General features: G+C 43.2%; 1 protein-coding gene across 3 annotated transcripts in view; it reads left to right on the top strand.

The window, feature by feature from the left end:
* CCDC57 (coiled-coil domain containing 57) overlaps window positions 1-27,841 on the top strand; it is a 142,419-nt gene that overhangs the window by 71,650 nt on the left and 42,928 nt on the right. For 2 of the 3 annotated variants that reach the window (XM_058561937.1, XM_058561936.1), the window contains 2 exons: window positions 1,118-1,331; window positions 23,722-23,822. In XM_058561937.1, coding sequence (XP_058417920.1) covers window positions 1,118-1,331; window positions 23,722-23,822 — 315 coding nt within the window. Of the gene's footprint in view, window positions 1-1,117; window positions 1,332-5,476; window positions 6,020-23,721; window positions 23,823-27,841 lie in introns of those variants that run through there. The other variant, XM_058561938.1, reaches the window with a different exon arrangement.

Raw genomic sequence — 27,841 nt, 5'->3', positions numbered from 1 at the left:
AGGCATGCCTAAGTAGGCCACCTGCTTCCCTCGGGGCCTTGGATTCAGTGTCCCTCCTGGGCCCCTGCCCAGAGGCAGCCCCCACACACATTCTTCTTCCTTTCTCTTATTCCCCACATGAGTGTGATCACACGTCTGTGTGGTGGGACCCTGAGTCCAGGATGGGGTTAGCAGGGGCAGTAGCAGGTTTTCGGACTACACGGTGCTTCGCAGGGTGAGGGCACCCAGGGCAGCCTCAGGGCCCAGAAGCCAAGGCCCCGGGTGGCCACTGCTTCCTCCCTTCGCCCCCTTTGCTTTCTGCACGTGTTTTAGGACAGTGGGAAACTTGGGCTGGCCTGCGGCTGGTTGAGGGGAGCCTGAACGACAGCTGGAGAAAGTGCCTGAGACACGGAAACAGGAGTCAGGCCAGACAGAGCCAGAGAGGAGAAGCAAGCGTGTCCAGCGAAGGAGGGCAGCAGGAGGCAATGGGACAGGGCCACCACTAGCGTGGCCGAGGGCAGAGTGACCCAGCAGTGCAGAGTCCACGGCGGGAAGGAAGAGAGTGAAGGAGGTGGCTGGACTCCCACCACAGGCTGCCCTGTGGGTCTCTGCCAGCCCCCTTCCACGCCAGGCGGGCAGCCCTCGGGCAACAGGCACCTGGCCCGTGACTGCAGTGCCCGTGCAGGGTCCTTTCACACACAGCCCTCACGGGCCCTGGGGGCCTGTTGGAGGCCAGCGTGGCTGCCAGCTAGCTCCTTATTGTCTTCACTGGAAAGACACAAAGGCATGATGGGGAGTAAGGAGAAGAACCTGATGGGGCAGGGGCTGTGAGGGTTCGAGGAACCGGGGTGTGTAGTCACCGAGGGGCAGGCCTTGGCCTGGGAGATTCGAGGGCCTTCATTCATCCTGCTTGTGAAAGAGGAGTTGTCCACGGATGCGTGGTTGTCCTCCATCTCACACTAAAGTGCGAGAGCAGTTGTCCCTTTTGTCTCTCCTTCAGAAGGACGTCACCCGGTGATGCTGGTTCTGGGCCAGCCGGGCAGGGGTGCCCGCCATCCGCACCCTCACCCCTACCACACCCCTCTCCCACCTGGAGAGCTTGTGTCAGTGCTGTCTGCCATGTGGGTTTTGTTCACAGGACCTCACAGGCAGAGGACCCTCAGGGACTGTGGACCAGGGGACATTCTCTGTGCACCTGAGCCCAGGGGCACAGCCCCCACAAGTCTTGTCTGTGGCCCGACTCCAGAGGAAACTAAAGGAGGCGGCCCGAAAAATCCTCTGCCTCCGTCTGGAGAAGGAGCAGCTCCTGGAGATGGGAAACAGGCTTCGTGCGGAGCTGGGCTGCCCCACAGGTGAGTGCTGAGAGCGTCGGCCTGCGGTGCCAGGTTCTGGGGAGCCCCCGCAGTGGAGGGCCGAGGGGACCTCCCAGAAGTGCTTTCTTCCTCTGGCCTGCCCCTCGGGAAGGGAAAAGGAAGGGTGCCTGGAGGCTGCCCATGGGTACAGAGGCGAGGGGAGGGACCAGGAAAGGCGTGTGGAGAGCCTGGGTTGGAGGGAGGGGTCTGGCCCAGACTTCTCAGGAAAGCAAGAGGGAGAACAGAGGCCGCCCTTGTGGAGCGAAGCTGAAGCTGAGGTCAGGAGTCACCGGCACAGAGCAGAGCTCCGTCTCCATGATGGCAGTCCATGAACCCACTTCTCTGGCAGGATTTGTGAGAAAAATGCCGCAGGTTAGCCAAGCAGCCGGCCTTTCTATGCGGCTTTGTGGTGAGCAGCAAAGGCTGCCGTGTTCCCAGGCTGGCTCTGACTGCAGATGTCTCCAGATAAAGGCAGCGGTGTCTCTACTGCAACCCAGGCTGGGACTGTCCGCCTGCAGACACCCGGGCTGCCTGGGGTGCCTCAGGGTGCTGGTTCCTAAGAAAGGCGGGTGACACTCGAGTCCGACTCTTGAAAAACAGATGCATTCGTGTTCTGAGTCTGCGGGGCAGACCCAGGCTGCCATCGAGGACACAGAACCCCAGACTGAGTGAGGGTCCCGTAGGAAATCCATCAGAGTCAGCCAGACTAAGCATGAAAGGCCTTCGTGCACAGCGCCTTGCTTCTGTCCAGTTCTGATGCACACTCCTGAGTAGAAGCTTTCCTGGGACACCATGGTCAGACTGCCTTTCAGGTCCCTCTCGCTTGTTCTACGGCACCCAGGCACAGGCCCCATTTCTCACGCAGCTTCCCCCTCACTTTCTGTGGCTTCTGCCTGTCCGCCCTTTCCCAGCTAGAGCTTTGAGTTATTGTGAGTATCCTAAAGCAGGGGTCCTTGGGATTCCACCTCATCCTCCGTCGGTGTGACACTCAGGCCATTCCCACTCTCCTGTGCATTGCCTAAAAGAAGAGGGGAGGCTGGAGGGCTGTGGAGCCATCTGCAAGGAATCCGCTGGAGAAGTAAAGCCCCAGGCCACTCCATTTCCCTTTTGCGACCGAGTGCCCTAGTTTGCCTCTGAAGAGCTGAGAGCATTGCAAAGGGAGTTTCAGCAAAAATAACTTTCTCTGTGAACTGCGGGTCTTCCTAACCCCTGATCACCACAGCACTCAGGAAACAGTCACCAGGAAAGAGAAAGAGAAGGGTGGGGCATTATGTTTCATCCTCTAGTCTCTTCCCAGGGCTAAGCGGCATGAATAATCATAGTAGTTTTTAGTATATTAATATTTTCGGTCCTACCATGACTGCTCCAATTCCCCCGTGGTTGGGAAGTGGAGCTTGGGAGGACTTAGGAGCGCAGCGGAACTGAGGGGAGTGCTTGTTTGTGGGAGAGAGGGTGGAAGCGATTTGAGAAAAGCTCAGAAGGGGAGATTACAGTCACCTTGTATTCTACAAATGTTTTGCTGAGTGGCTGCTGCGTGCCAAGTGCCTGAGATACAGAGGTCAACCAAACCGTACGTGTAAAATTTCCCAAATCATTCTTTGAGACGGCTGTTGAATGGCCACCTTTTGCATGTAGGATACTTGGAAGAGATGGTATCTCAGAGGCTTTGTCTTTCTAGGAACCCACTCCTGGAAAGGGGCATAGTCAACAGAGCTATTTCTAGATGCTTTTCCAGATGCCATGTGCAAAACAGTGGGAACGGATGTCGTCAAGGAACTGGCTCCATCTCTCCAGACCCGTCGTCAGAGGCCATTCCCTGTCCTCCTTCTCTTTCACAAGTTGAGGGGAAAGATTGGCTCGCTTCCTCCTCAGAGGCACTTCTGGACCATCTCCTGCAAAGTTCACTAAAAACCTTGTTTCTCTTAAAGGCTGTGCCATCTGCTCATACTCTCCTTCCCTCACCCCTGTCGTTTTACAGTCTGCAGCCACAGTGACTTCAGCAGTTGTGGCTCCATTTCTTCCCCTGATTCCATCCCATTCTGTCATCTTCTAAACTGGCAACACCCGCTCATATCCGAACCTTGCTGCTCTTTGACCAAGCCCTGCTCCTGCCAGAGTGCCCTCTCCAGCCCCTGAGGCCCCAGACATTTTCTCTGATCGCAGCCATGCCTCCCTTTCCCTCTAATCCTTCATTCCAGTGAACATGTCTTTCTCCTCATTGTGGTTTCCTGTAGCCAGCTGACCTTACGGCCAAGTATTTCAGTGAGTCATCCACTCACCCACCCACCCACCCATTCATCCATTCATCCATCCTACCACCTATCCATCCATCCTACCACCCATCTATCCACCCACCCATCCACCCACCCATCCACCCACCCATCCATCCATCCCTCCATCCATCCTTCCTTCCTTCCTTCCTACCCCTCACCCATCCAGCCGTCATTCCTTCATTCATCCAAGACAGGAGCCCCTGCTAGGTGCCATACTTCCTGCCTTCTGCAGTTTCTGCATCTCCAGGCCCCAAATCTGACTAAACTTGCTGTCTCCCCTCACCACGCCTGCTCCCTGGCTGCCTCACAGTGTCAGAGAAAGCCCCAAATCCCTAGTGACCAAGTTTGTGGCCTTCTCTGAAAGTTAGAGAGACCTCAGCAATAGAAATTTCCATACTTGCTACCTTTATTAACGGTAGACGTTTAACTGTCTTCTTCTATGGTGATTTGTGTATATGGGTTTTCTGCCTCTTCTTGGGTCAATTTTGGTCGTTTACATTTTGCTAAAAAACTATCCATACTCTCTAGCCTTTAAAGTACTACCATAGAGTAGCACATGGTGGCCCATAACTCTACTCTCTTCTGGATCTGTGGTTCTCTCTCCTTCATTTTCTCAGACTTTCATAAGTGCAGTGATGTGGGATGCAGCTTGCACTGCCCTTCCCCCACTGGCTGTGCACACATGGACTCAGTTCATCTTTGCAACAAACCCAAGCGGTGAGAAAGGCTCCTCTAAATAAGATTAAAATTTTTTTAAACCACCTCGACATGAGAAAGTCAAAGACCAACAGATTTGATGTCATTACATTTGAAACATCTCTAAGGAAAAGATATCATAAACAAGGGTAAAAGACAAATAACGGACTGGGGGAAATGTTTGCAAATTATTTGACAGATAAAATGGATGAGTACTGGGGCCAGCCCCATGGCGTAGCAGTTGGGTTTACGGGTTCGGCTTTGGCAGCCTGGGGTTCGCCAGTTCGCAGCCAGGACGTGGACCTATGCACTGCTCATCAAGCCATGCTGAGGCTGCATCCCGCATAGAGCAACTGGGAGGATGTACAACTGTGACATACAACTATCTACTGGGGCTTTGGGGAGAAAAGGAAAAAAGGAGGAAGATTGGCAACAGATGTTGGCTCAGGGCCAATCTTCCTCAAAAAAAAAAAAGGAACGGTACCTAAAGTGGGCATCTACAGATCAGGGCAAAGAGCCAGGATGGTGTGTCCCAGAAGAAATCCACAGAATTAATGAGGATACGAATGATGCTTAGCCTCTCCAGAAGTCTGAGGAGGGCAAATTAAGTCAGCATCGAGTTCAAATCTCAGATGAGAAAGTTTTACGCTCGGTGTTGAGGAGAACATGGGACACCCCGAAGATTGTTGGTGTGACTCTTCATTGGTGAAGCCTTTTTGGAGGACAATTTGGTTCCATCTGCCAAATTTTTAAGTGTTCAACTGTTTGAATCAGTGATTCTTCTAGAAATCTACTTCAGAGATTTTCCCACAGATGTGAAAAATACGCGTGCACAAGGTATTCTTGCCAGCGTTTTTGTTACAGTAAGAGAGGAATTGGGAACGGTTTAAATGGCCATCCTTGGGACGCTGGAATCCAGAACTTGGAATGCTGTTCAGCCGTTCAAAGCACGAAGGGCAGCCTCTGTCCATGCAGGGCACTGTCTCCACATGGCTCTTCTCAAAGTAGTTACGATGGAGAGCCCATTAAGTTCCAGTCCGTTGTGGATGATACTTGTGTCAAATACAATAAAAATGTGGCAGTTCCAAATTACTGCAGAAGCTCCTAACGCTTATTCTCATTTTCTGTGTCATTTCATCACGGGCCTGGAGTAGTTTGTGGACGGGCCTGGAGTAGTTTGTGGACAGCCCTGGCCTGCTGACCACACTTCTGCATACCCTGACCTGGACACGTCCTTCTGCGAAAGAAGCAATCTGCAGAATTGTATGTGTGGATCAACAAACAAAAGAGGGTGTGTGTAACTGTGTGTGCGTATGTGGAAGAAGGCCTATGGATTTCTCGGCAGTTTGAGGAAGAAAGTGGAGTGAGAAGAGGAGTGAAGGAGATTTTGGGGAGTTTATTCTGTATACTTGTATGTGATGTGCAGTTTGTAAAAATACCCAGTGCACTCCATTTGTTTCCTTATGGGAAGGCCATCCTCCCTCAAAACCATGCTGGCGGTAGGACTTCTCTCTCACGCAGGTGTTTAGACCTGATGGCAGAGACTTTTGGCAAGACTGGTCTGTCTGCAATTGTTTTTTACAAAGGTGGTTTGTCTGGCTCGTAAATGGTGTGGCTGCAGTCATTGGGTAGTACAGAATGACCAACTGTGACAAAAGTGTCTAATCATCATTTGACAGCATTGAAAACGTGAGACCGTGTGGCCCAGGTGGAGCCGGATGCACTCCGTCTGCAGTTGTTTCCAGGCGCTTCTCTAGCTGTGTCTGTGGTTGCAGCTGCCAGGCAGGGCTGAACCCAGGGCTCACCTGTAGCCACCCTGGGGCATGTCCTCACCCGTCTGCCTCTGGGAAGGGCCCCCCTCCCCGTGGGGAGCTAGAGGACCAGCCTCTTCACTGGCCCTCGCTCTTGGACTGCCCATCCAGTCTTCATTCCACATCCCTGCTGACCAGGGTCAGGCTCCTGTGCCAGCTATGTCCCTCCTGCTCAGTCCAGGCCTTCAGATCCACATTTCCAGAAAGGTGGATGGTGTGTGGTTGAGGCACACTGCCAGGAGCCGTCCAGGTGGCTCCTGAGCTCGACCCTTCGTTCCCCCACCTCTTCTCCAGGCCGGTGGGTGGGTGGAGGTGCCAGGGAGCCACCTGTCCTCAAGTTGCACCTGTCCCTGTCCACGCTCCTGTCATTCCACGGCACGTGGAAGTGCATGGGTGTGGAGCCGGCTGCAGCAGGTGACCTGGTGGCCCCCGCCCTGAGTGCTCACCCTTCACCTCTGAGATGGAGACCATGATACCACCCACTGTGGGGTGGAGGCCAAGACCACAGGGAAGCCAGTGCACCCCGAGCAGGTAGAGGGCCAGAGAAGAGCAGGCCAGGCGGCCACATGGCCAGGCAGAGTGGACTTCAGCTTGGGCTGGCCTCTCCCCCTCCTGCTGCCAATTCTGCTTTTCCCGGAAGTCAGAACTGCATGTGACATTTCCTTCATCTTATATAAAGCTAGGATTTCTTAAAATGTTGTTTCTAAGGATCTTAACGTCTAACAGTTTTTAAAGGCTTTATTTTGCAGGGGCCAGTGTTAGGTCCACAGCAGAATTGAGCAGAAGACACAGAGATTTCCCATACACCCCCGCCCCCACACATGCACAGTCTTCCCCACTATCAGGCTCCCCCATCACAGTGGGACATTTGTTACAACTGATGAACCCACGTCGACACACCGTAATCACCAAGTCCATAGTGTATGTTAGGGTTCGTCTTGGTGTTGTACGTTGTGTGCGTTTGGACACATGTATAACGACATGTATCTACCATCATAGTGTCACACACAGGGGTTTCTCTGCCCTAAAAATCCCCTGTGCTCCGCTTCATCCCTCCTCCCAGCCCCTGGCAACCACTGATCTTTTTACTGTCTCCAAACTTATCCTTTTCCAGAATCTTGTAGAGTTGGAATCATACAGTGAAGCCTTTGATATCTAACATTTCTTAAAAGATTTCTGATTTTCTGATTATAAAAAGGCTGTTTTCTTGCTGTAAAAATGTAAATGAGTGCTGGGAAGTATTAATTTATACAGGAAAGCACAAATTACTAGCTAGAGCTAATCCACGTTTTGGTGCCGTTCTGTCTGTCCATCAGGGTGTCTGTTCATGCTCACACACACACTCTCATGCTCCAGCACCCACATAGCTGCGTGCACTGTGTCGTGCCCTGCCTCCCTCTGCACGCGCTTTCTCTGTGAATGACCCACTGTGCACGTTTTCGGGTCATGACCATGGCTAGTTCTTTTTAGAGGAGACGTCGGCCACCAGTATCCTTTACTTGTTCTCGGTGGCTCCTGCCGTCTCCAGGCAGATGGACACCCTCCTCGATGTCTTCTCAGGAGACATTTGACGTATTTTGAGAGCGTGAAACAGCCCTCCGGAAAAAGTGCATCGTGTGCATTTTTACAACAGTAAAGTGCCAATTTGCCCACAGCCTCACAAAAACTAAATATTTGTTTAGAAAATGGTTTTTGCCCATCTAGCCAGGTAAAGACATTTCGTTGTTTCAGTTTGTATTTCTTTAATTTTTGTGTGTGTGGTTTTTGGCCATTTGTATTTCGTTATCGTGTCATTTTTCTGCTGAATTTTTGATTCATTTAGAAATGATATGGTACAAAGAATAAATTGGGGATCTAGCCTTATTTTTTCTAAATGGTTAGCCGGCTGACCCAATACTACTTATTAGGCATGTTTCCAATAAATAGTAAAACATCTATTTACATTTAGCTTATTAATTACAGTTACACATATGCATCTAAGATCATACAGTAAAAATGTATTGATGTAGAAGCAGTAAGTTTTAGTCACACTGATGAACTAGTCGACTGAGACTATTGCCGTCTTTGCCCGTGAGGTCAGTACCCGCCCCACACAGTGTCTTCCAGGGGCCGTCGAGAGTGCTCAGTCACACACGCACCCCACCCGTCTCTTCTGAGAGTCCTGGGAGGGAAAGAAACTCCTCATCAGGGATCTGCAGGCTTTCCTTTGGCAGCTCCTTCTGGAAGAGCCTGTGGGCAGTAAACTCTTTTTGTCTTTATAACATGTTCTTCTTTTGACCTCTTTCTAGAATGATGGCTTAGCTGGAAATAGAACTCTTTGTTGGCATATTCTTACAACTTTTCTTAAAGATAGGACTCTGTTGTCTTCAGAGAAGTCGCCCATCAGTCTGAGCCCCCTTGTGAGGAGGGTCTCTTTTTCTCTCTGGCTGCTCTTAGATTTTCTCCTAATCCATTTATTCTCCTGTTTTACCATCCTGTGTCTAAGTAGAGGTTGCTTTGCTTTAATTTAACCTGCTCAGCAATCTGTATGTTTTTTAAATCTTAGGACTTGTGGTTGTTTGTTTTTTCCATTTGTTAAAATTCTCAGCCACTGTTTCTTTAAATACTGCTTCTTCTCATTTCTTTCTTTCTTTCTTTTTCTTTTTTTTTTTGTGTGCTGAGGAAGATTTGCCCTGAGCTAACATCTGTCACCAATCTTCCTCTTTTTGCTTGAGGAAGATTCACCCTGAGCTAACATCTGTTGCCAGTCTTCCTCTATTTTGTATGTGGGTAGCTGCCGCAGCATGGCCACTGACAAATGGTATAGGTCTGTGCCCGGGAACCGAACCCAGGCTGCTGAAGTGAAGCATGCCGAACTTAACCACTAGGCCACTGGGCCAGCTCCTCTTCCCATTTCTTTCTAAACTCTTCTTATTAGACATGTTAGAGATGTTGCTTAAGGTGTGTGTATTTGTGTGTGCACAGGTGTCTGTAAAGAATTTCTCTCTGCTACCATCCCAGAGGTTCCCTCAAAGGTAACTTTGAAAGTGTAGGGGAGGGGAAGACAATTCCTCTACTCTCTATGTCGTTCTGGCTGGTCTAAGAATTAACTTGACATGAGACAGAATAACAGGAAAAAATCAGCCAAAGCTTTATAACATATGTACATGGGAGAAACCCAGGAAAAGTGAGTAACTCACCAGGATGGCCAAGATTGCCACCTGAAATGCCATTTTCAACTAAAGACAAAGGAGGATGTTGGGCATAGTGGTTTGGGACTGGTTTGGTTTGGGAGGAAGACAGTTTACCTGGAGATGGAAATGCAAATGGGCCAACTATAGACAATGTGACCTAAGAGACAGATTTTTACATTAAATTACCATTATCTTATGGTATTAGGTCCTTCCTGGAATAGGCCCTTTATTTTAAATTCTTTTAGGCAGTTAGAGGGAAGGTCCAAGTTTCTTTCATAGTCTTTTGTTCTTAAAAATAATCAAGAGACACATTTTGGGGTGGCCAATTATGATCCCCCACAGAGCCAATGGGTGGATTCCTGTGTCTTTACCAGAAGTTTCCATTTTATATTTATTTGTTACTTTCCTTGGGTTTATTTTATTGTTCTTTTCTTGATTTCTTTAACATTTATTTTGTTCTTTCTTGTTTTGTAACTGCATTTTTTAAGATGTGAGTTTTCCATCTGAGTATTGCTTTGGCCATGTCCCAGAGGTTTTGAGGGATAATGTTATCAGCATGATTAGTTTCTAGGTATTCTGCCATTATGGGCTCAGGTTTTCTATTTCGCTCAAGAGTTGTTTAGGAGAGAGTGTCAGAATTCCTTTAGTTACTTTTTAAACGTGTCGAATTCTACTTTTGATTCTATTCTATTAAGCAGCCTTATTAAATATACTTATTAACATTCTTTCTCAATTTATTTATACTCATCAACTTGAACTGCCAAGAACCGTGATTTTTGTGATAAAATCTTCCATTCCTCTTGTATTTCTTTCCGTTTCTTCTTCTGCTCCGCACCATTGTGTTCTGTCAATTTTCATGCCATGTTACTTAGAGCCGAAATGTTCCTGACAATTACAGCTCATGACGGTTCAAATTATACAGTGTCCTTTCTGATGTTTAGTAATGTTTAATAATATTTCTTTAAGCAGGTGTGAAAAGATCATTTTCAGAAAGAGGTAAAATGTGGCTGTCAAATAGATATGAAACTGAACACGTTTAGGATTTTCTTCTAGTCATTAAACAGTGAGGGAACCAGACAGATGTAACAACCAGTTCCAAGGAAAAGTCAAAAAAACACAAATTTATATGGAGTAAAGGAATTGAATTGCAAGTGGAGGCAGAACTGGTTCTTCTAAAGGCGGGGAGAGAAGACAATGAAAACTCCCAGAGACAAGGCAGAATTTGTATGTCTCTCCACTTCCAGAGCTGTAAAGTGGCTCAGGAGAGGTGAGACACTGATAGCTCCCGAGGGTGTTCTGTGGACAATGCAGTTTCCATTGAAGGACAGTTTTTTTTTTCTTACACTTCCTCTGCTTTTGATAAAAAACAATCTCAAAGAATTGATCACAAAACAAGGCTGGTCTCCTTTGGCCTGATTATTTCCATAGGTGCAGCAAGAGTGTTAATTCGTGATGTTGGCCTTCTTGAGTTTGCTTTGCTGGAATTTTCTGTCAGGATTCCAGATTGGACTTTTAAAAGCTTCTTGTTTGGTGTCCTGAGGCCACGAAGCCAAGAACTCACCAGGTTTCATCTGCTGGATGATTTTGAGCAAACTCCTTTTTTCTTGAGGTTTCCAAAACATCCTGAGCTTCCTGAACCTGCCAGGAGGTGACTCTCCTAACTCTCAATAAGCCACATACCGGTGGTTTTCCTGGGAGGGCTTTGGAAGCGTCGGCTCCATAAAGTCAACCACAGCTCCCTACAAGTGACAGATCCTGATGATCACATGAGCATCATTCTCAAATCTGGCCATCCAGGCAGGGACTTGGTTGCATAATCGATGTTTCCAGTCAAGTCCTGGTAAAAACAAGGACAGATGCTCTTTGAACCTATGCAGAAAACTATATTGCCAGAAAAAGTAAAACTACTCAACAAGAGTTTCTGAGTTCTGGAGAACTCAGACAGGGACAATGAGATACCACTTAGAAATGTTTCATTTCAGTTTACAAAAGCTGAGACCACTCAGTTTTTAGGGACTACAGACAGCTTAGAGGAAAGAAAAAGGGTTCCTTATATATCTAGAAAGTAGAACATTAAAACTACATCTACAATATTCAAAACAAAGCTGCCATCATCCCTCATCAGTTCCTTCAGCCCTAGGTGATTCTTGTTCCATTTGGTCTTGGTTCGAGGTCTCAACCATCCGTCTGCTTCTCGACTAGAGTTCTGGAAATCCTGACTCAGTCCACTGGGATAGCCTCAGAGTGGTCTGAGCAGGGCCATCAGAAGCCTGTACCCACAGTACCTGCACGGTCCTTGCCCATGGGCCCTGAGACGTTCTTGCCCTCCTGAGATGGCACCTTGGCCCAACTGCAGAACTTTCTCTTTTTTCTTTTTTTTTCATCAAAGTAAAACAGAAACTCTCTGTAGACAAAGACTTAATGTGGCCACAGAAACTCTCTGTAGACAAAGACTTAATGTGGCGGTGGTTACCTTACTACTGATAATTTTCAAGAGTGAAAGATCTGATGAGAGTTCATAACAAGAACAGTGCAACTGAGAAGTTACATTTGGCTGTTTCCCTGGCATGAGAAACAAAGTTAGTCTAAAATAAAGTTTTAGATAAAGTTAATCCAAGACATTTAGGCATCTTTTCACAGAAGACTGTGAACATCATATCTAATTTATAAAAATGGATGAACATAATTTTTACAGAGGAAAAAACTCTTCAGGTATGACGTACAATTAATCCTGAAACATAATATACCAAGAATTTCAAGTAGAGAGTCAGGAAGTGAGGAATAGGTCCTGACCATCTGCGTGTTAATAAAAGTCCAGACCAAGTGATGTGGAGCCCCAGCTGCAAACTGTTGGCCTAGAGGATGGTGGATTCAAAGTGTAGGGGAGGAAGAGAATTCCTCTACCCACTCTAGGTCCTTCTGGCTGGGCTACAAATTAAATTGAGAGGAGACAGAATAACAGGAGAAAATAAACAAAGCTTCCTAACATGTATACATGAGAGACCCAGGAAAACTGAGTAACTTGCCACAATGGCTGAGCTGCCAGCTTAAATATCATCTTCAGCTAAAGACAAAGGAGGATGTTGGGGGTAATGGTTTGGGACTTCAGAGGGGAGGAAGGCAATTCACATGGAGATGGAATGCAAATGTTTGTTAAACAAGTTTTGCTGGGCCAAATATGGGCTTTTTGGTGCCTTTTTATCACACTTATTTTATAGTATACTATAACTATCTTAGATATTAGCTCCTTCCTGGAACGGGCCTTCTATGTTAATTCTTTTAGGCAGTTTGGGGGAAGGTCAAAGTTTCAGAGTCTTTTGTTCTTAAAAATAATCAAGCCAAAAAGACACTTTTTGAGGTGGCCAACTCTGATCCGCTACAGCCCCACCTTTGAAACTTTAAGAAGTTTCATAGTCCAGAAGCTGAGTTGGTAGATTGTTTCATCTCACTGAACACATTTCTTAGTCCTGATAATAGATCAGTCCAGTTAAATTCATTTTAGAAGGTGATGATGCAGGTGGGCTCCCAAAGTTAGGCCTATGTGGTGGAAACAAGCAATCAGATATTTAATAAGAAGCATTTCTTTGGGGAAAAAAAGAAAAACAAGGTTAATGGAGCAAATTATAAGGCTGTTTCTGAGTCCAGGGAACAGCCAGTCAAGATTTTTAGATGGCAGGGTCGAAGCATCTTTTGCAGCTTGAAATGTCTCTGGTGATGTCATCGAGTGTTCAGGTAGCCTTTTGAGTGGCTTACATAGCAATAAGCATGTTATCATGGTGATCTCTCAAGTTTATATAAAGTTATCCAGCTTCAGTTTGTGGGGCTTCAGGAACAAGGGTGGTTTCAGTTCTCAGTGATTTCAGATAAAAATGATTGAAAACATTAGTTTAGAGATTTGTAACCAGATATTCCAGAAGACTAGAGGAATTCAGGATCCGGTCCAGTTTACAGGTAGAAAACAAAAACCTCAAAGACAATTAACAGATTTCTGAAACATAATTTTTCTCTCTAAAATCACCCCCATTTTTACCAAGGATAGCCAAATTAAGACTAACTGTTTTGTAAAGTAAGTCTAGTTTCAATAAATTTGGCCCAGTTATTTACATAAATACAGGAAGAACAGCATTTGATCATATAAGCTTTGCTGGAACTTTTTCTAAGGAATCTCAGATTGAACTTTAAAGGTCTCTTGAGGCCAGGAAAGCCAAGGACTTATCAGACAAAGCCTGTAATACCTACCCATTTGGGTGAATTCTCTTCTTTTGAGGTTCCACAAAATGTTGAGGTTCCTTGCATCTGCCAGATAAGTGACTTTCGTTACTTACCTGGTAAGGTTGCTGGGAACCTTGCAACAGGGTACCAGGCACATATTTCTAAGTGGCTTTATTCTGTAAAGTCCAATTTTTGTTTCTCAAAAGCTGTCCAGTCATAACTGAGTCTATGCCGGTTTCTCTCAAATATGACATTCCAGTCAAAGCTTTGGCAAGATAAGCCATGTTTCCAATTGTGCCCTGTTATAAGGAGAACAGATTCTTATTGAACTTATGCAAATAACTATATTGCCATGAAAATAACAGTACTCACTTACTAAGAGTTTCCAAATTCTGGAGGGATCATGTAGAGAGAAAAAGATAAATGTTTTAATTCTGTTTATAAAAGTATAACTTACCAAATTGTTATGAGTCATAGTTAGCTTAGGGGAGAAAAGAGAAAAAGTTTTCCTTAAATCTGAAAAAACAAAACACTTTAAAGATCAGCAATATTTCAAATGAAAAGTCATAAACTTATAGTCATCCTCATCAATTCATTCAGTCCTGTGTAATTGATTTTTTATCTACATCTTCTGTTAGCAGTTTTATGGGGCCATCAGTTTCTCCATTAGAGTTCTGTAATTTCTTACCCAGTTCATTTTTATAATCTGAAAGTTTATCAGAAACCTGCATTCAAGTAAATGTCAGAGTCCTTCCCATGAATCTCTCTGAAGATGAAAACATTTGCAAAAGCATCAGAGTAAAACGATAACTGTTTGTAAACAACAAAAGACTTAAAAATGGCAATTGACAAAGAAATTTGGTTAATTTTGTGATGTACAACACTTTAAGATAATAACTAGAATTATGGCTGGTAACCAGAACAGATCAGAATTTTAGGAATGTTATACAATTTTTAAAACACTTATGTCAATACATTTACACACACAATATCATAGGTCACTGTGAAACAATGCTTAGTTATCCATTTAACCATAGTGACAAAGATTTTTCAGCAAATGCAAAAGATTAAATGTGAGAAAAACCTTAGCACCTGTGATTAAAGACCTGATAAAAAGAATATAGGAAATTTATTTTGATAAAACAAAGTCCCTACCCTTCTGGTAGACTACTCAAAAAACAAACAAACAAAAAACCTTTCATAACCGCTTTACCAAGAGCAGACTAAAAGTTCAAGAAAGTTATCACTTTAAGAGAGGGGAAAAAAGCAAATTCTAATTTTGCACCAGCTTACTGTTGATATTAAATTTACTTAATTAAATTCATTTTAATTTTAGCCAACTTGACCATGCACAAAACTCTTTTCAGAATTTCTCTTTCATAGACCTTCTATAACTTTTTTTTACATTCAGAATTTGTCCCATGCCTCCTTTCTTCCTCCTAGTACTTTAGGACAAAGTAAACTTTCTTAACCAAACAAACAAAAGTATTTCCAGTCTTTATACCTTCTTTACTGAAAACATATCTCACTTTCTTTGAATACAACCTTTTGTTAATTTTTAGTAGCTTTTATCATGTTAGAATTTTTAACTGTTAGAAACCTTAATTTTTAGTGAAAACTAAGTAAGCAAGCAATTATGAACTGTCTTTTACATTAGCATTCTGTGGCTTGGAAAATATATAAATACTTTTTGTAATTCCTAGGAACACATTACTTTATAGTACAGTCTTTCAATAAAACACAAGACATGTTTATCAATAGACCCAAAATACCTTTTAGTTTTTCTGTAATAAGAAGCCAAAGTAGATGAATTTATATTTAGTAATTAATGTCTAATATCTTATTTAGAAATAATGTAGATATTCAATGAATTTTCCATCATTTAATTGAGCAAAACCTCAAAGTTCCAAGTTACTAAAGAGATTTTGGAAGTTATTAAATACATGTCATAAAATATAATTATTGCTAAAAGTTTAAACTCTTACCTCATTTACATCTAAATCATTTGTTCCAACAGTTATGTTTAGATTACCCACGGAAATTTCTTGAGACATTAGACAGAATTAGCTATCATTCTAAGTTATTATGCTGACAAATTTGTAACAGGGATAGCATGAGCTTTTAAACTAGTAAACCCAGGCTGCATGTCTACATCATATCCAGTGCTGATAACTCTGAGGACATGTCTATTTTAATCAAACCAACAAACTTAAGCAAGCTTTCATTCAGCAAAGATTATTTCATATCACGTTAACTTGAAAGACATGTAAGCGCTTACTTTAAGTCAATTAAACAGAGCTCTTAATTTTGGCCATACCCTCTGGAGGTAAAATATCACATATATATAACATATATACAGACACACATAAACACATAGGTAGACACTGACAGAGACGTTAAATTTTTGTCATGAATCAGATGTGATACAAAACTCACTAGTTTCTGAGGAACATTTGCATTTCAAAGAATGGCTCTCAGGTCCTAGAGAAGATGGGAGCAGAAAATATACATCATAAAGATACAGAGAAAGCAGTCAAGTTTTCTTCAAGGTGGAGTTTCTGGGGCATATTTGCTTTATGAGTTTTTAATGTCTTTATATCAGGGAAATTTTTAACTTAGGTGAATCAAAAGACGTTTATGTTCTAAAATATTCAGGACAATGTATCGTACCTTTAAAAGTCTTTACAAAGCGTTTAACAAAGGTCCTCTTTCTAAGTGTACAATTTAACCCTAGACCGATTTACCTTGGGGGTGGGGGAAGCTTTTATTTTTTTTTATTAGCAGCTGATATTAGTCTCTAGTTTTTGTCTCATACTGTGTGGGCTCAGACAACCCTATTGACTTCCCTTTTGTAAGTTTAATTAACACCATCTGAAGGGCAGATTTATATGCTATCTTACAGTCAGGCAGGGGAAACGTTCCCCAATGAGTCAGTGTTTATCCCTACAATACAATCTATGATACAATCAGGCAAAAAGAGATACAATCACTTAACATAAAGCCCATAAATATATCAATTTTTCTACAAAATTTTATTTGAATTCCATCAACTCTCATATCTCAAATCATAGCTTTCATTAGGACTGTATCAATAGGTCTTGGTCTTATAATTTTGGATAGGGGAAGCATTCCCAGTCAGACATTTTAAAACATGCTCAGGCAAAGTTGATATAACTTCTTTATATAAAATTAGCTCAAACATTCTAACCTTTATAATCTTATCAACACTTATACTTTTACATTTTCTTTCTAATCTATTTTGATAGAGGACTGCAATTTTTCTGGTTTTGTCGACCTGTTTTCCTCCTTGTTCAAAACTTTGAATCCCCTTTCTCTTTTCTTTCTCAGGGATGAGGGCCTTCTTGAGCACTTCTTGTAGTGGGGGTCTTGTGGCAATGAACTCCTTTAACTTTTGTTTATCTGGGATAGTTATTATTTCTCCGTCATATCTGAAGGATATTTTTGCTGTGTAGAGTATTTGTGGCTGAAAGTTTTTGTCCTTCAGAATTTTGAATATATTGTTCCACTCTCTCCTAGCCTGTAAAGTTTCTCTCGAGAAATCGACTGAGAGCCTGATAGGAAATCCTTTGTATGTTATTTATTTATTTTTCTGTCTAGCTGCCCTTAATATTTTTTCTTTCTTGTTGACTTTTGCCAGCTTTACTACTATATGCCTTGAAGAGGGTCTTTTCATGTTGATGTATTTAGGAGATCTGTTTTCATTTCATTCACTGGTATTTCCAGCTCCTTCCCCAGGTTTGGGAAGTTCTCAGCTGTTGTTTCTTTGAACAAGTTCTCTGCTTCTTTTTCCCTCTCTTCTCCCTCTTGAGTACCTATAATCCTTATGTTGGATTTCCTACTTGAGTCGGATATTTCTCGGAGAGTTTCTTCATTTGTTTTTAGTCTTAGTTCTCTCTCCTCTTCCATCTGGAGCATTTCTGCATTGCTGTCCTCAATATTGCTAATTCTTTCCTCCATATTGTCAGCTCTGATGCTTAAGGCTTCCAGGTTTGTCTTTATTTCCTTTATTGTGTTTTTCATCTCTAAGATTTCTGATTGGTTTTTTTTATAGTTTCAATTTCTTTTGTGAAGAAAATGCTGATTTTGTTGAATTGTCTGTCTGTGTTTTCTTGTATTTCACTAAGCTTTTTTATAATGGCTATTTTGAATTCTCTGTCACTAAGGTTACACATTTCTGTGCTTTCCAGTTTGACTTCTGGGTGCTTGTCATTTTCCTTTTGGTCTGGAGATTTAATATATTTTTGCATAGTGCCTGTCAGTGTTGGCTTACTTTTCCTCATAGTGAAAATATATGGTTGCAGTTTCCTCTTGCTGCCGCTGGGTGGGGGTCAAGAGCAGTGTATTCTGGCCTGCCTCAATCCACAGGCACTCTCGTTGGCCCCTGGCTGATCTGTAGCGTGGCTGAGCAGAGGCTGCTGAGAGTGAAGCATGGGAACAGCTGGAGCTGGAGCGTGGGAACACCTGGGACTGGAGTGCAGCCAGACCAAAGCAGCTGGGGCTCCGGTGCGGGTGGGTTGAAGCAGCTGCAGCTGAAGTGCCGCTGGGCCAAAGAAGCTGGAACTGGAGTGTGCTGGGCTGAAGAAGGAGGATCTGGAGCGCTGCTGGGCCAAAGAAGCTGGAGCTGGAGTGCCGCTGGGCTGAAGAAGCTGGAACTGGAGTGTGGTGAGCCAAAGTTGCTGGCACCAAGTCAGCTGGAGCCTGAGCACAGGCCAAGCCAAAGCAGCCGGAGCCGGGGGATGGGTGGTCAAGCCAAAGGAGCTGGGGCCATGGCACAGTGGAGCCAGGGCAGCTGGGGCCGTGGCTTAGTCCAGCCAGAGCAGCTGGGGCTGTGATGCAGTGCAGCCTGAACTGTCGCTGCCTCTGGTGCAGGGACACAGGCTTACCCTGCTGCTGCTGGGGCCCTGGCAGGTGGGGGCCGCTGCCTGTGGGGGCAGGGTGTGGTCACACTACCCCTCCTGGTGGGGCCCGGGCGCCTTGGAGCCGCTGCCTCTGGGGACGGGGCTGAGCTGAAGCACCACTGTGCTGATGCAGTGGTTGGGCGGGCTGGGTGGGGAAGGGGCACTTACTTTTGCCTCCCTGATCTCAGAGGTTTCTCGCTTCACTGTGGCTCTCTGCTCTCCTGAGGGGCTAGCTTGTTGAAAGTACCCTTGCAACAGTTCTGCTCCTTCCGTAGGGGGATCCCTGTGGGCTGTGAGGGGTCTTGGAGAGCGCCGGTTTTCACGCGGTGAGCCGCCCCTCTCCACCCCTCTGAGAGCCGCGTGGTCTCAGTCTCTGGGTCACAGTCCTTGGGGAAAGAAGGGAGCTCCTCTTACCTCCTTCCACTTACTCTGGGGATTCCAGCACCTCCGTCCTCGGGTGTACGGCTGCCTGGATGTCTCAGACGTCCCCTGTGTGGTGTGAGTAGCTTCTGTTGGAATATGAATGTCCTTTTTGTTGTGTCTTAGAGGGGGAGAGTTCAATGGGGGAAGCTCATTCTGCCATGATGCTGACGTCACTCACTTTTACATTTTGTTAATTGTAACCTGAGTTAGGGTCTTAAGGCTAGTCATTATTTTTTTTGTACTTCTTTTTTTAATTTGGCCTTTTTATAGGTACCCATAAAACAAATATGATGAGAGCTCTCAAAAAACAATTTTTCTCCCAACTTAGAAGTTTTTCCAATTTAATTGATCCACCATCGTCTTGCCACATTGACGAGTAGAATCTTAACAGTGACTCATACCAATAAGCTTAACCATGGACACAAGAGGCATCCCCAAAAGAGATCCAGAAAGTTCACTCCCAAAAATAGTGTAAGAAAGCAAAGGCCATTGCTGCATAACAAGCAACGAAGGTTGATATGACAAAAGCCCCTAAGGAAAGCAATTGCAACTCCTTATGACAAACCTGCCCTGAGAGCTGACACAGCTGGACTAAGAGAGTATCCCCTGGAACCCCAGTCTACTTGACTGGCCACCAAAATGCATGCCGCTACATGCATGCTCCAGATGGCAGAGACCAGAAAGGTCACAAAGCCAAGCTCTCAGGACATAGAACAAGACAAAAGAAAAAACCTCATCTAATATGCACATTAACAGCTTTAGCTAAGCCTTGGGTCTCTTGGAGCCAGAATAATAGCTAGAGGGGTGGTACTGCGGGGTTGGGGATTGTGTGTGCTTTATAGAGTACCTCATTGTTGCATGGATGTTTTCTTGAAGTTGGCAGGGAGACCTGTGTCATCTACCCCATCCTGTGACCTGACTTATCCTTCCATGGGAGACTTCTTGAGGTGGTGAGCACCCTAATGACTCTTAACTGCTTGACCCGTGCCCACTAAATTTGCAGCCTTTTTGGCTTACAAGATGCCCTTAGCAACAGCTTTCACCTCATGTGCATATTCCCAGACAAGAGGCTTACAGAGATGGCTGTGTCTTATGACAAACAACGAAAAAGAGACAATGAAAAATAGTGGCTATCTCTGGGAGGAAAAGGATCAATAACCAGTGAGTATGCAACAAAATCCTAGAGTCGCTGAGTCCAAGAAGCTAGCATCACCAGTAGTTTCTCCTGCTAATCTAAATTTAGAAAAGGAAAAAAACTCACCACTCTCACTTCCATTGGATCCTGCAGGCAAAGATCCGGGAGACCAACACGGTAAGAACTCTTACCTCCTGTTGGCTCTTGTCAAGGGCCCAGGATCTCGTGGCTGCAGTAGTCCATGAGCAAGCAGCGTCCAGCCAGTGAAATTTTATCCTGTCCAAGTCGCCAGACTGTAGGGGAGGAAGAAAATTCCTCTACCCACTCTAGGTCCTTCTGGCTGGGCTACAAATTGGATTGACAGGAGACAGAATAACAGGAGAAAATCAAACAAAGCTTTCTAACATGTATACATGGGAGAGACCCAGGAAATCTGAGTAACTCACCAAAATGGCCGAGCTGCCAGCTTAAATATAATTTTCAGCTAAAGACAAAGGAGGATGTTGGGGGTAGTGGTTTGAGATTTCAGCGAGGTGGAGGACAATGCACATGGAGATGGAAATGCAAATGTTTGTTCAACAAGTTTTGCTGGGCCAAAACTGGGCTTGTTGGTGCCTTTTTATCACAGCTATTTTACAGTATACTATAGCTATCTTAGATATTAGCTCCTTCCTGGAACAGGCCTTCTATGTTAAATTCTTTTAGGCAGTTGGGGGAAGGTCAAAGTTTCTTTCAGAGTCTTTTTTTTTTTTTTTAATAATTTTATTTATTTATTTTTCCCCCAAAGCCCCAGTAGATAGTTGTATGTCATAGCTGCACATCCTTCTAGTTGCTGTATGTGGGACACGGCCTCAGCATGGCCAGACAAGCGGTGCATCGGTGCACGCCTGGGATCCGAACCCGGGCCGCCAGCAGTGGAGCACGCGCACTTAACCGCTAAGCCACGGGGCTGGCCCGGGAGTCTTTTGTTCTTAAAAATAATCAAGCCAAAGAGACATTTTTTGGGGTGGCCAATTCTGATCCCCCACAAAAGAAAAGAAGGAAAGTGGTGCCCAAGTTAACACTTAAAACAGTGACTGCATTTGTGACTTGAGCTCTATACCATTGTTGTCCAGTAACTTCACATAAGCCCTTCAGGACTCTGATGAAGAGAAACATCGTGGGCGGCCACTGCCCTAACAGATCTCTAGGAAAGCCCTCAAATACTTTATACTAACAACGTTTTACCAACCAATGTAGCCAGGGTGAGCTGAGCATCTCTTCTGAGTTGGCACTTCTTCTCCTGAAACTCATCAATAGTAACACACCAAATAAACCTGATTATTTCTAACACCCCTCTTTTTATAAGAACAAATCTTTGTGATTTTCCAGGGGCCCTCTGGGGAGTCTCAAAGATAGCTAGGTGCAAAGGGTGCCCTGAAAGTTTTATCTTATTTTACATTTAGGATTCAGTTTTTTTTTTTTTTTTTTTAGATTTTATTTATTTATTTATTTTCCCCCCAAAGCCCCAGTAGATAGTTGTATGTCATAGCTGCACATCCTTCTAGTTGCTGTATGTGGGACACGGCCTCAGCATGGTCAGAGAAGTGGTGCGTCGGTGCGCGCCCGGGATCCCAACCCAGGCCGCCAGCGGCAGAGTGTGCGCACTTAACCGCTAAGCCACGGGGCCGGCCCTAGGATTCAGTTTTGAGAAGGAAAAAAATCAAAAGCTGTCAGGAGATTTGAACACTGAGATAGGATCATGGATGCCTGAGAAACAATATGTGTCTACTCACAGAAAGTGACAAACATTTAAAGAAAACCCACAGAAGGCAATGTAGTTGTAAAGAACCTTAGCGCTCTCAGAAGTGTGGAAGCTTTGTTTTGTTAAATAATCAAACATAATAAAGGCAACATAAAGCAAAGAAAACTATTCTGGGAAGACATAGAATCTCTGCTATCTGGGCAGATTACACAGAATAAAGCTTCTTGTTTTAGGTGAAGGCAATCAATAGTAAGCTGAGGAAACAAGCCCATCAAACTGAGCAAACTTTGCTAAGATTTAACACGTTTCATAGCATTTTTTTAAACTAGCATTTTTCTTAACTTTGGTAAAATACATATAATGTAAACTTTACCATTTAAACCATTATAAAGTATAGAGTTCAGTGTCATTAATTACATTCACAGTGTTATGCAACTATTGCCACCATCTGTTCTGGAACTTTTTCATCACTGCAAAGGAAATCCTATACTCAGCAGTCATTCCGTGTTACCCCTCCCCCTGAGAACCACCAACCTGTTTTCTGTCTCTATAGGTTTGCCTCTTCTGGACATTTCATTTCAAGACAGACACAAATGGAATCCTATGCTATGTGACTTTTTGTGTCTGGCTTCTTTCACTGAGCATGTTTTTGAAGTTCGTTCATGTGGTGGCATGTGTCAGTGCTTCATTCCTTTTAATGGTCAAATAATATTCCATTGTATTGATGGACCACACTTATTCGTCAGTAATGGACATGGTTTTTATCTGTCTTTTGGCTATTGTGAATAATGCTGCTGTGAACATTCACATACAAGTTTTTGTTTGAACCTGTTTTCAATTCTTTTGGATATGTTCCTAGAAATGGAATTGCAGGATGATGTATTAATTCTATGTTTAACTTACTAATGAGCCACCAAACTCTTTTCCACAGCAGCTGCACCATTTTACTTTCCTATCAGCAATGGATGAGGGTTCTGAGTTCGCCACATCTTCGCCCACACTTATTTTCCGTCTTTTTGATTTTAACCATCCTAGTGGGTACAAGGTGGTATCTCACTGTGATTTTGATTTGGCATTTCCCTGGTGACTAATGATGTTGAGCATCTTTTCGTGGGCTTGTTGGCCACTTGTGTGTCTTCTGATTTCATAGCTTTTAAACTCAGGTATCATAAACTAAGGAAAATAATTTCATTTCCAATTTTTGTCCTTCATATGTCCTCTTATTGCCTGGAAAAACTGATACATTACTTTAGAACCCATCTCAGGAGGTCCCTGGTGGCAGAACTGATTTCATGACCACTCAGACGTCAATAACATGCAATATGTTTATCGTCCCTATCTTCAGATGAATGGATAAATCAGCTTTAAAAAAATTTCTCTGTTTCAGTTTCCAGGACGGTAAATATCAATAGTTATAACTCACAAAACTCGTTGGAGTCCTCAGTAAGCTTGTGTTTAACCAAATTGATTCGTTATTCGGAGAAATGTTATTTCGACAGTAATTTTGTCTTATAGTACGTCAGCGTCAAGATAAATTTCCAAGATTTTTAGGTAACTTAACACAAGTTGAGTTAATGAATGGATATTCATTGGATGCCTAGATTATTTCTAAGTAAGACAGAATGCTGAAGCATTGATTACAAGCATAATCTTTCAGTGTATATACTTAAACTTTTGCTTCTTCTTTTTCTATGCTTCAGACAGGGTATATCTTTGGGTCTGTTAATGAAGGTGTTCGTTTCTGCCACTTTGAGAAGCCGTGAAAGGGATGCGTATAGCTGTAGAAAGTTGTCTGTGTGTGTTCATGAGCTCTACTGGCCTGCTAAAATGCTGGTGTGTGTCACACAGTTCACAAGTGTCCACCCCCACAAGTTCTCTGAAAGAGAAGTGACTTTGGTTTTGAAGAGAACATGCTGTTCTTCTCAAGTGTTTGTATTCAGCACGAGAGAAACCCAGAAGTGATGTGCACATAGAGAACAAACCTTTCCCTTGTCTTGTTTCTAGCGAAACCATCTGGTTACTCTCTTCCCAGCCCTGGGGCCCAGAACGCAGGTGAGGCACCTGAGGCACCTTTGGGACAGTTGCAGCCACACCCGCCAGCTCAGGTAACACTCCCTCATCTCAGAAATGTATTTTTAGTAGCTTTTTACTAATTGCTTAAGTATTGAGTTTTCTTTACAGAAACTTCAGAATACGGTAAACACAACTTAAAAAGCCTCCAATTTTCAGCACCCAAACATAGTTACCAGTAACATTTCAGTGTGTTTTCTACTATTTTTTAAAACTACAAGTTATAGCATACATAGGTTTTACTATAGCTTTACCACCTAGGTATTATTGTTTAAATCTTTACCAATATACTAGGTTAAAAAAAATTGCATCTTTGAAAAATTTCTTCTATCCTTAGTGATATTAAAGTTTTTAATCTATTTATTGGCCATTTATATTTCTTCTTTTGCGGGTTATTTATGCATATTGTCTGCTATTTTTCCTACTGGTGTATTTGTTCTTTTCTTGTTAGTTTGTAAGAGTTCTTTATATATCAAGGAAATTGCTGCTTGTCTGTTACAAATCTTTCTCAAACTTGTCATTTGTCTTTTAATTTTGTCTTAATCCACAGGTAACTTTTTTTAATCTAATGAACTGTCAGTCTACTTTAATGGTTTGTTTCACTGTTTTTTGTCTTGGAGGGTTTTTCTCTATTCTGAGTTTAGGTAAATATTCACCCATTTCTTCCAGTCGTTGTATTTTACTAGTTGTCATAGTACCCGATAAGTCATTGTCCTCCGTTTTTCTCACTGATTTTGAATTGACATTTTTATCATGTGCTGAAAATGTGTACTCTTGCTTATATTTGTTTTTTTAATTAATTTTTTATTTTGAAATAATTTCAAATTTGCACAAAGTTGCAAGAACAGCACATATACCCTTCACCTACATTCACCAGTTGTTATTGCTACATTTGATTTATCATTCTTTCTCTTTCCTCTCTCTGCCTCCACACATTTTAGATAGAGAGAGATGATAGATAGTTAGATAGATAGATAGACAGACAGATAGCTAAGTGAAAATAAGTAAAGGAAACCTCATTTAAAATGGATTCAGGAAGCCCTGGAGGGGAGCTCTCACGCAGGTACCACTTGGTGCCGCTGCATAAGCCACATAACCAGCAGGAAGAAGGAAGACAAGAATTATTTTGACAAGGAAGGACATAATCACATGGGAGTTTCATCTCCTGCTTGTAAGCAAAAGAAGGAAGATCCCTCCCTGCCCCAGCAACAGCGTACCAACCATTGCTTGTAGCCAGTGAGAAACCACTACAACCTCGACTCTTGTTCTTCTCCGTTGAGCTTTTGTTTGAAACAACCGTCCCCAATTTCCTCCTAAAACCTGACCTTCCCTTTATCTCTGCGGACTTACCTTGTTTCACCATAGCTTGCATGTCCTGAATTGCAATTCCTCTGCCATTCCTGAATAAAGAACCCATTTTGCTGGTAATATAACTGGCTGTATTATGTTTAAGGTAGGCAGGCAGGCAGGCAGGCAGGCAGGCAGACAGATAGCCAGATATCTGGCTTTTTTCTTGGACCAGTTGAGAATAAGGTACAGACATCAAGCCCTTTTATATCTGAAAACAAGGACAACCCCATCACATGTAGCCACAGAAATTATCAAAAATCACAAAACATAGCATTAATACAGTCCTAGAATTTAACATATTTTATATTCAGATTTTGCCAGTCACCTCTTTGTAGCTGTCATCCTCTGCTGAGCAGCCAGTCCAGGACCCGCACTGCATCCAGCGCTTGCGTGTGTATGTGTGTGAGTGAGTGTGCATGCGCACATCTCTCTAAACCTGGAACAGGTCCTCAGCCCTTCTTCGCCTTTCACAGCATGAACATTTTTGAAAAGTCAGGCCAGTGTTTCATAGACTATGGGGCTGACACTGCAACACTGTTGGATTCAGGTTCTGCATTTATTTTCTGCACAGTTCCGGTGACTCGTCTATTCCTGAGCCTGTGCTGTCCTGCCTTCAATACCGTAGCTTTGTGATATGTTTAATATATTACAAATCTCTGTAGCAAGCTCACCCTTGTTTCTGTTCCTTCACAAAATTTTCTTGGCTGTTCTTTCCTATTTAATTTTTACTGGGTGGATATTGTTATTTATGTATTTTTATTAAGTATTTTTAGACTCCTGAGAAGATACAAAGAAAGATTAATAGACTGAGCTCCTGTGTGTACACCATCCAACTTAATAAACAAAATGTTATGAAGTCAAAACCCCTTTGAGTTCCACCCCAAAAGTCCCCCTCAACCATCCTCAGACTTTCCTGAGTCTGATGCTTCTCACTGTCTCAGTGGATATTAGGAAATCTATATTAATCACATCCAGCTGTGTATATATCTTTCTGCACACATGCTTTTATTCGACCTTATGTTTCTGAGATCTATCCGTGTTGATACATGTAGCTCTGGTTCAGGGATTGGTAAACTTTCTCTGTCAAGGGCCAGATAGGAAATAGTCTCACCTTTAAGGGCCATACAGTCTCTGTTTTAACTTCTCAACTCTGCCTCCAGCCTGACCACAGCCACAGGTGATATGTAAACAAATGGGCGTGGATATGCTCCAGTAAAACTTTATGGATCTTGAAATTTTAATTTCATATAATTTTCATGTCATGAAATATTCTTCTTTTGATTTTTTTTAACTATTTAAGAGTGTAAAAACTATTTCTAGCTCATGGGCTATACAAATAAACATGGTGGGGGGGGGGTTGGCCTGCAAGTTGTGGTTTGCCAACCCCAGGGCTAGATACTTGTTTGTGTATTTTCTTTCTACTGTATGAATATACCAACATTATCTATCCACTCTTCTGTCAGTGAGCATTTAGATTGGTTACCAATTTTTTGCTATGAACATGGTTATAAATGAGCAAAGCATTTCTAGGTATGTACCTATGGTTCAGAATCACTGAGTTTTAGGGTGTGTACATTTTATCTTTCTTAGATATTGTTAAATGACAGTCTAAAGTTATTGTACCAGTTTACACCGTAGACAATGCGGGGAGATCCTTTATATTTTGTCACATATAGGTGTTTTGAAGCTCAACAAAATATATTCACCTGTTTTTGTTGCTATTTTTTAAATTCTTATAACAAATAGACTTTATTTTTCAGAGCAGTTCTAAGTTCGCAGAAAAATTGAGCAGAAAGTACAGAAATTTCCCACATACACCCTGCCCCCACACATGCACAGCCTCCCCCGTTATTAGTATCCCACCAGAGTGGTGCATTTGTTACAACTGATGAACCCACATTGACAGGTCGTTATCATCCCAAGTCCATAGTGTACATTAGGGTTCATCTTGGTGGTGTCCATTCTGTGGCTTTGGACTAATGTATAATGACACGTATTCATCATTATAGCATCATGCAGAGTACTTTCACTGCCCTCACATCCTCTGTGCTCTGCCTGTTCATCCCATCCCCTTAACCCTTGGCAACCACTGATCTTTTTCTCTCTGCATAGTTTTGCCTTTTCCAGAATGTCATAGAGTTGGAATCCCACAGTATGTAGCATTCTCAGATTGGCTTCTTCAACTTAGTAATATGCATTTAAGGTTCCTCCATGTCTTTTCATGGCTTGATAGCTCTTTTCTTTTTATTGCTGAATAGTGTTCTACTTGATGGCTATACCAATTTATTTATCTTAAATATCTCTTTAAACTTACGTTTTCTAACCATTGCAGGTGGGTAGGAACATAGTCAACTTTTATAAAATGATTTTATTTGTGTGTCAGTAGTTTCTCTCTTCAGTTCTATATGTTGACAAAGATAGCGTCTGGAGTGAGGATCTGGCTCCTTCCTTTTTAATTGTTATACTTTTCATTTCTTCTCATCCTGCTGTCCTAGCCAGGGATCCATTTAGCGTTGAGAAGAATGGGGTGGCTGGCATCCACACCTTTGGCTTGGTTTAGAAAGAATGCTTTTTGCGCTTTATCTTCAAGCAGAATGTTAGCTGTAGGTTTTGGTATTATGTTGAACCATACAAAATTGCCAGTTTTGTAGGCCAAATGTCAGCAATTTCACATGGGTCTGAACCAACACAGACCCTTCATCAG

This window comes from Diceros bicornis, chromosome 18, assembly GCF_020826845.1.
Source record: "Diceros bicornis minor isolate mBicDic1 chromosome 18, mDicBic1.mat.cur, whole genome shotgun sequence".
Classification (NCBI taxonomy): Eukaryota; Metazoa; Chordata; class Mammalia; order Perissodactyla; family Rhinocerotidae; genus Diceros; species Diceros bicornis.
This window is presented reverse-complemented; position numbering and strand designations above follow the sequence as displayed.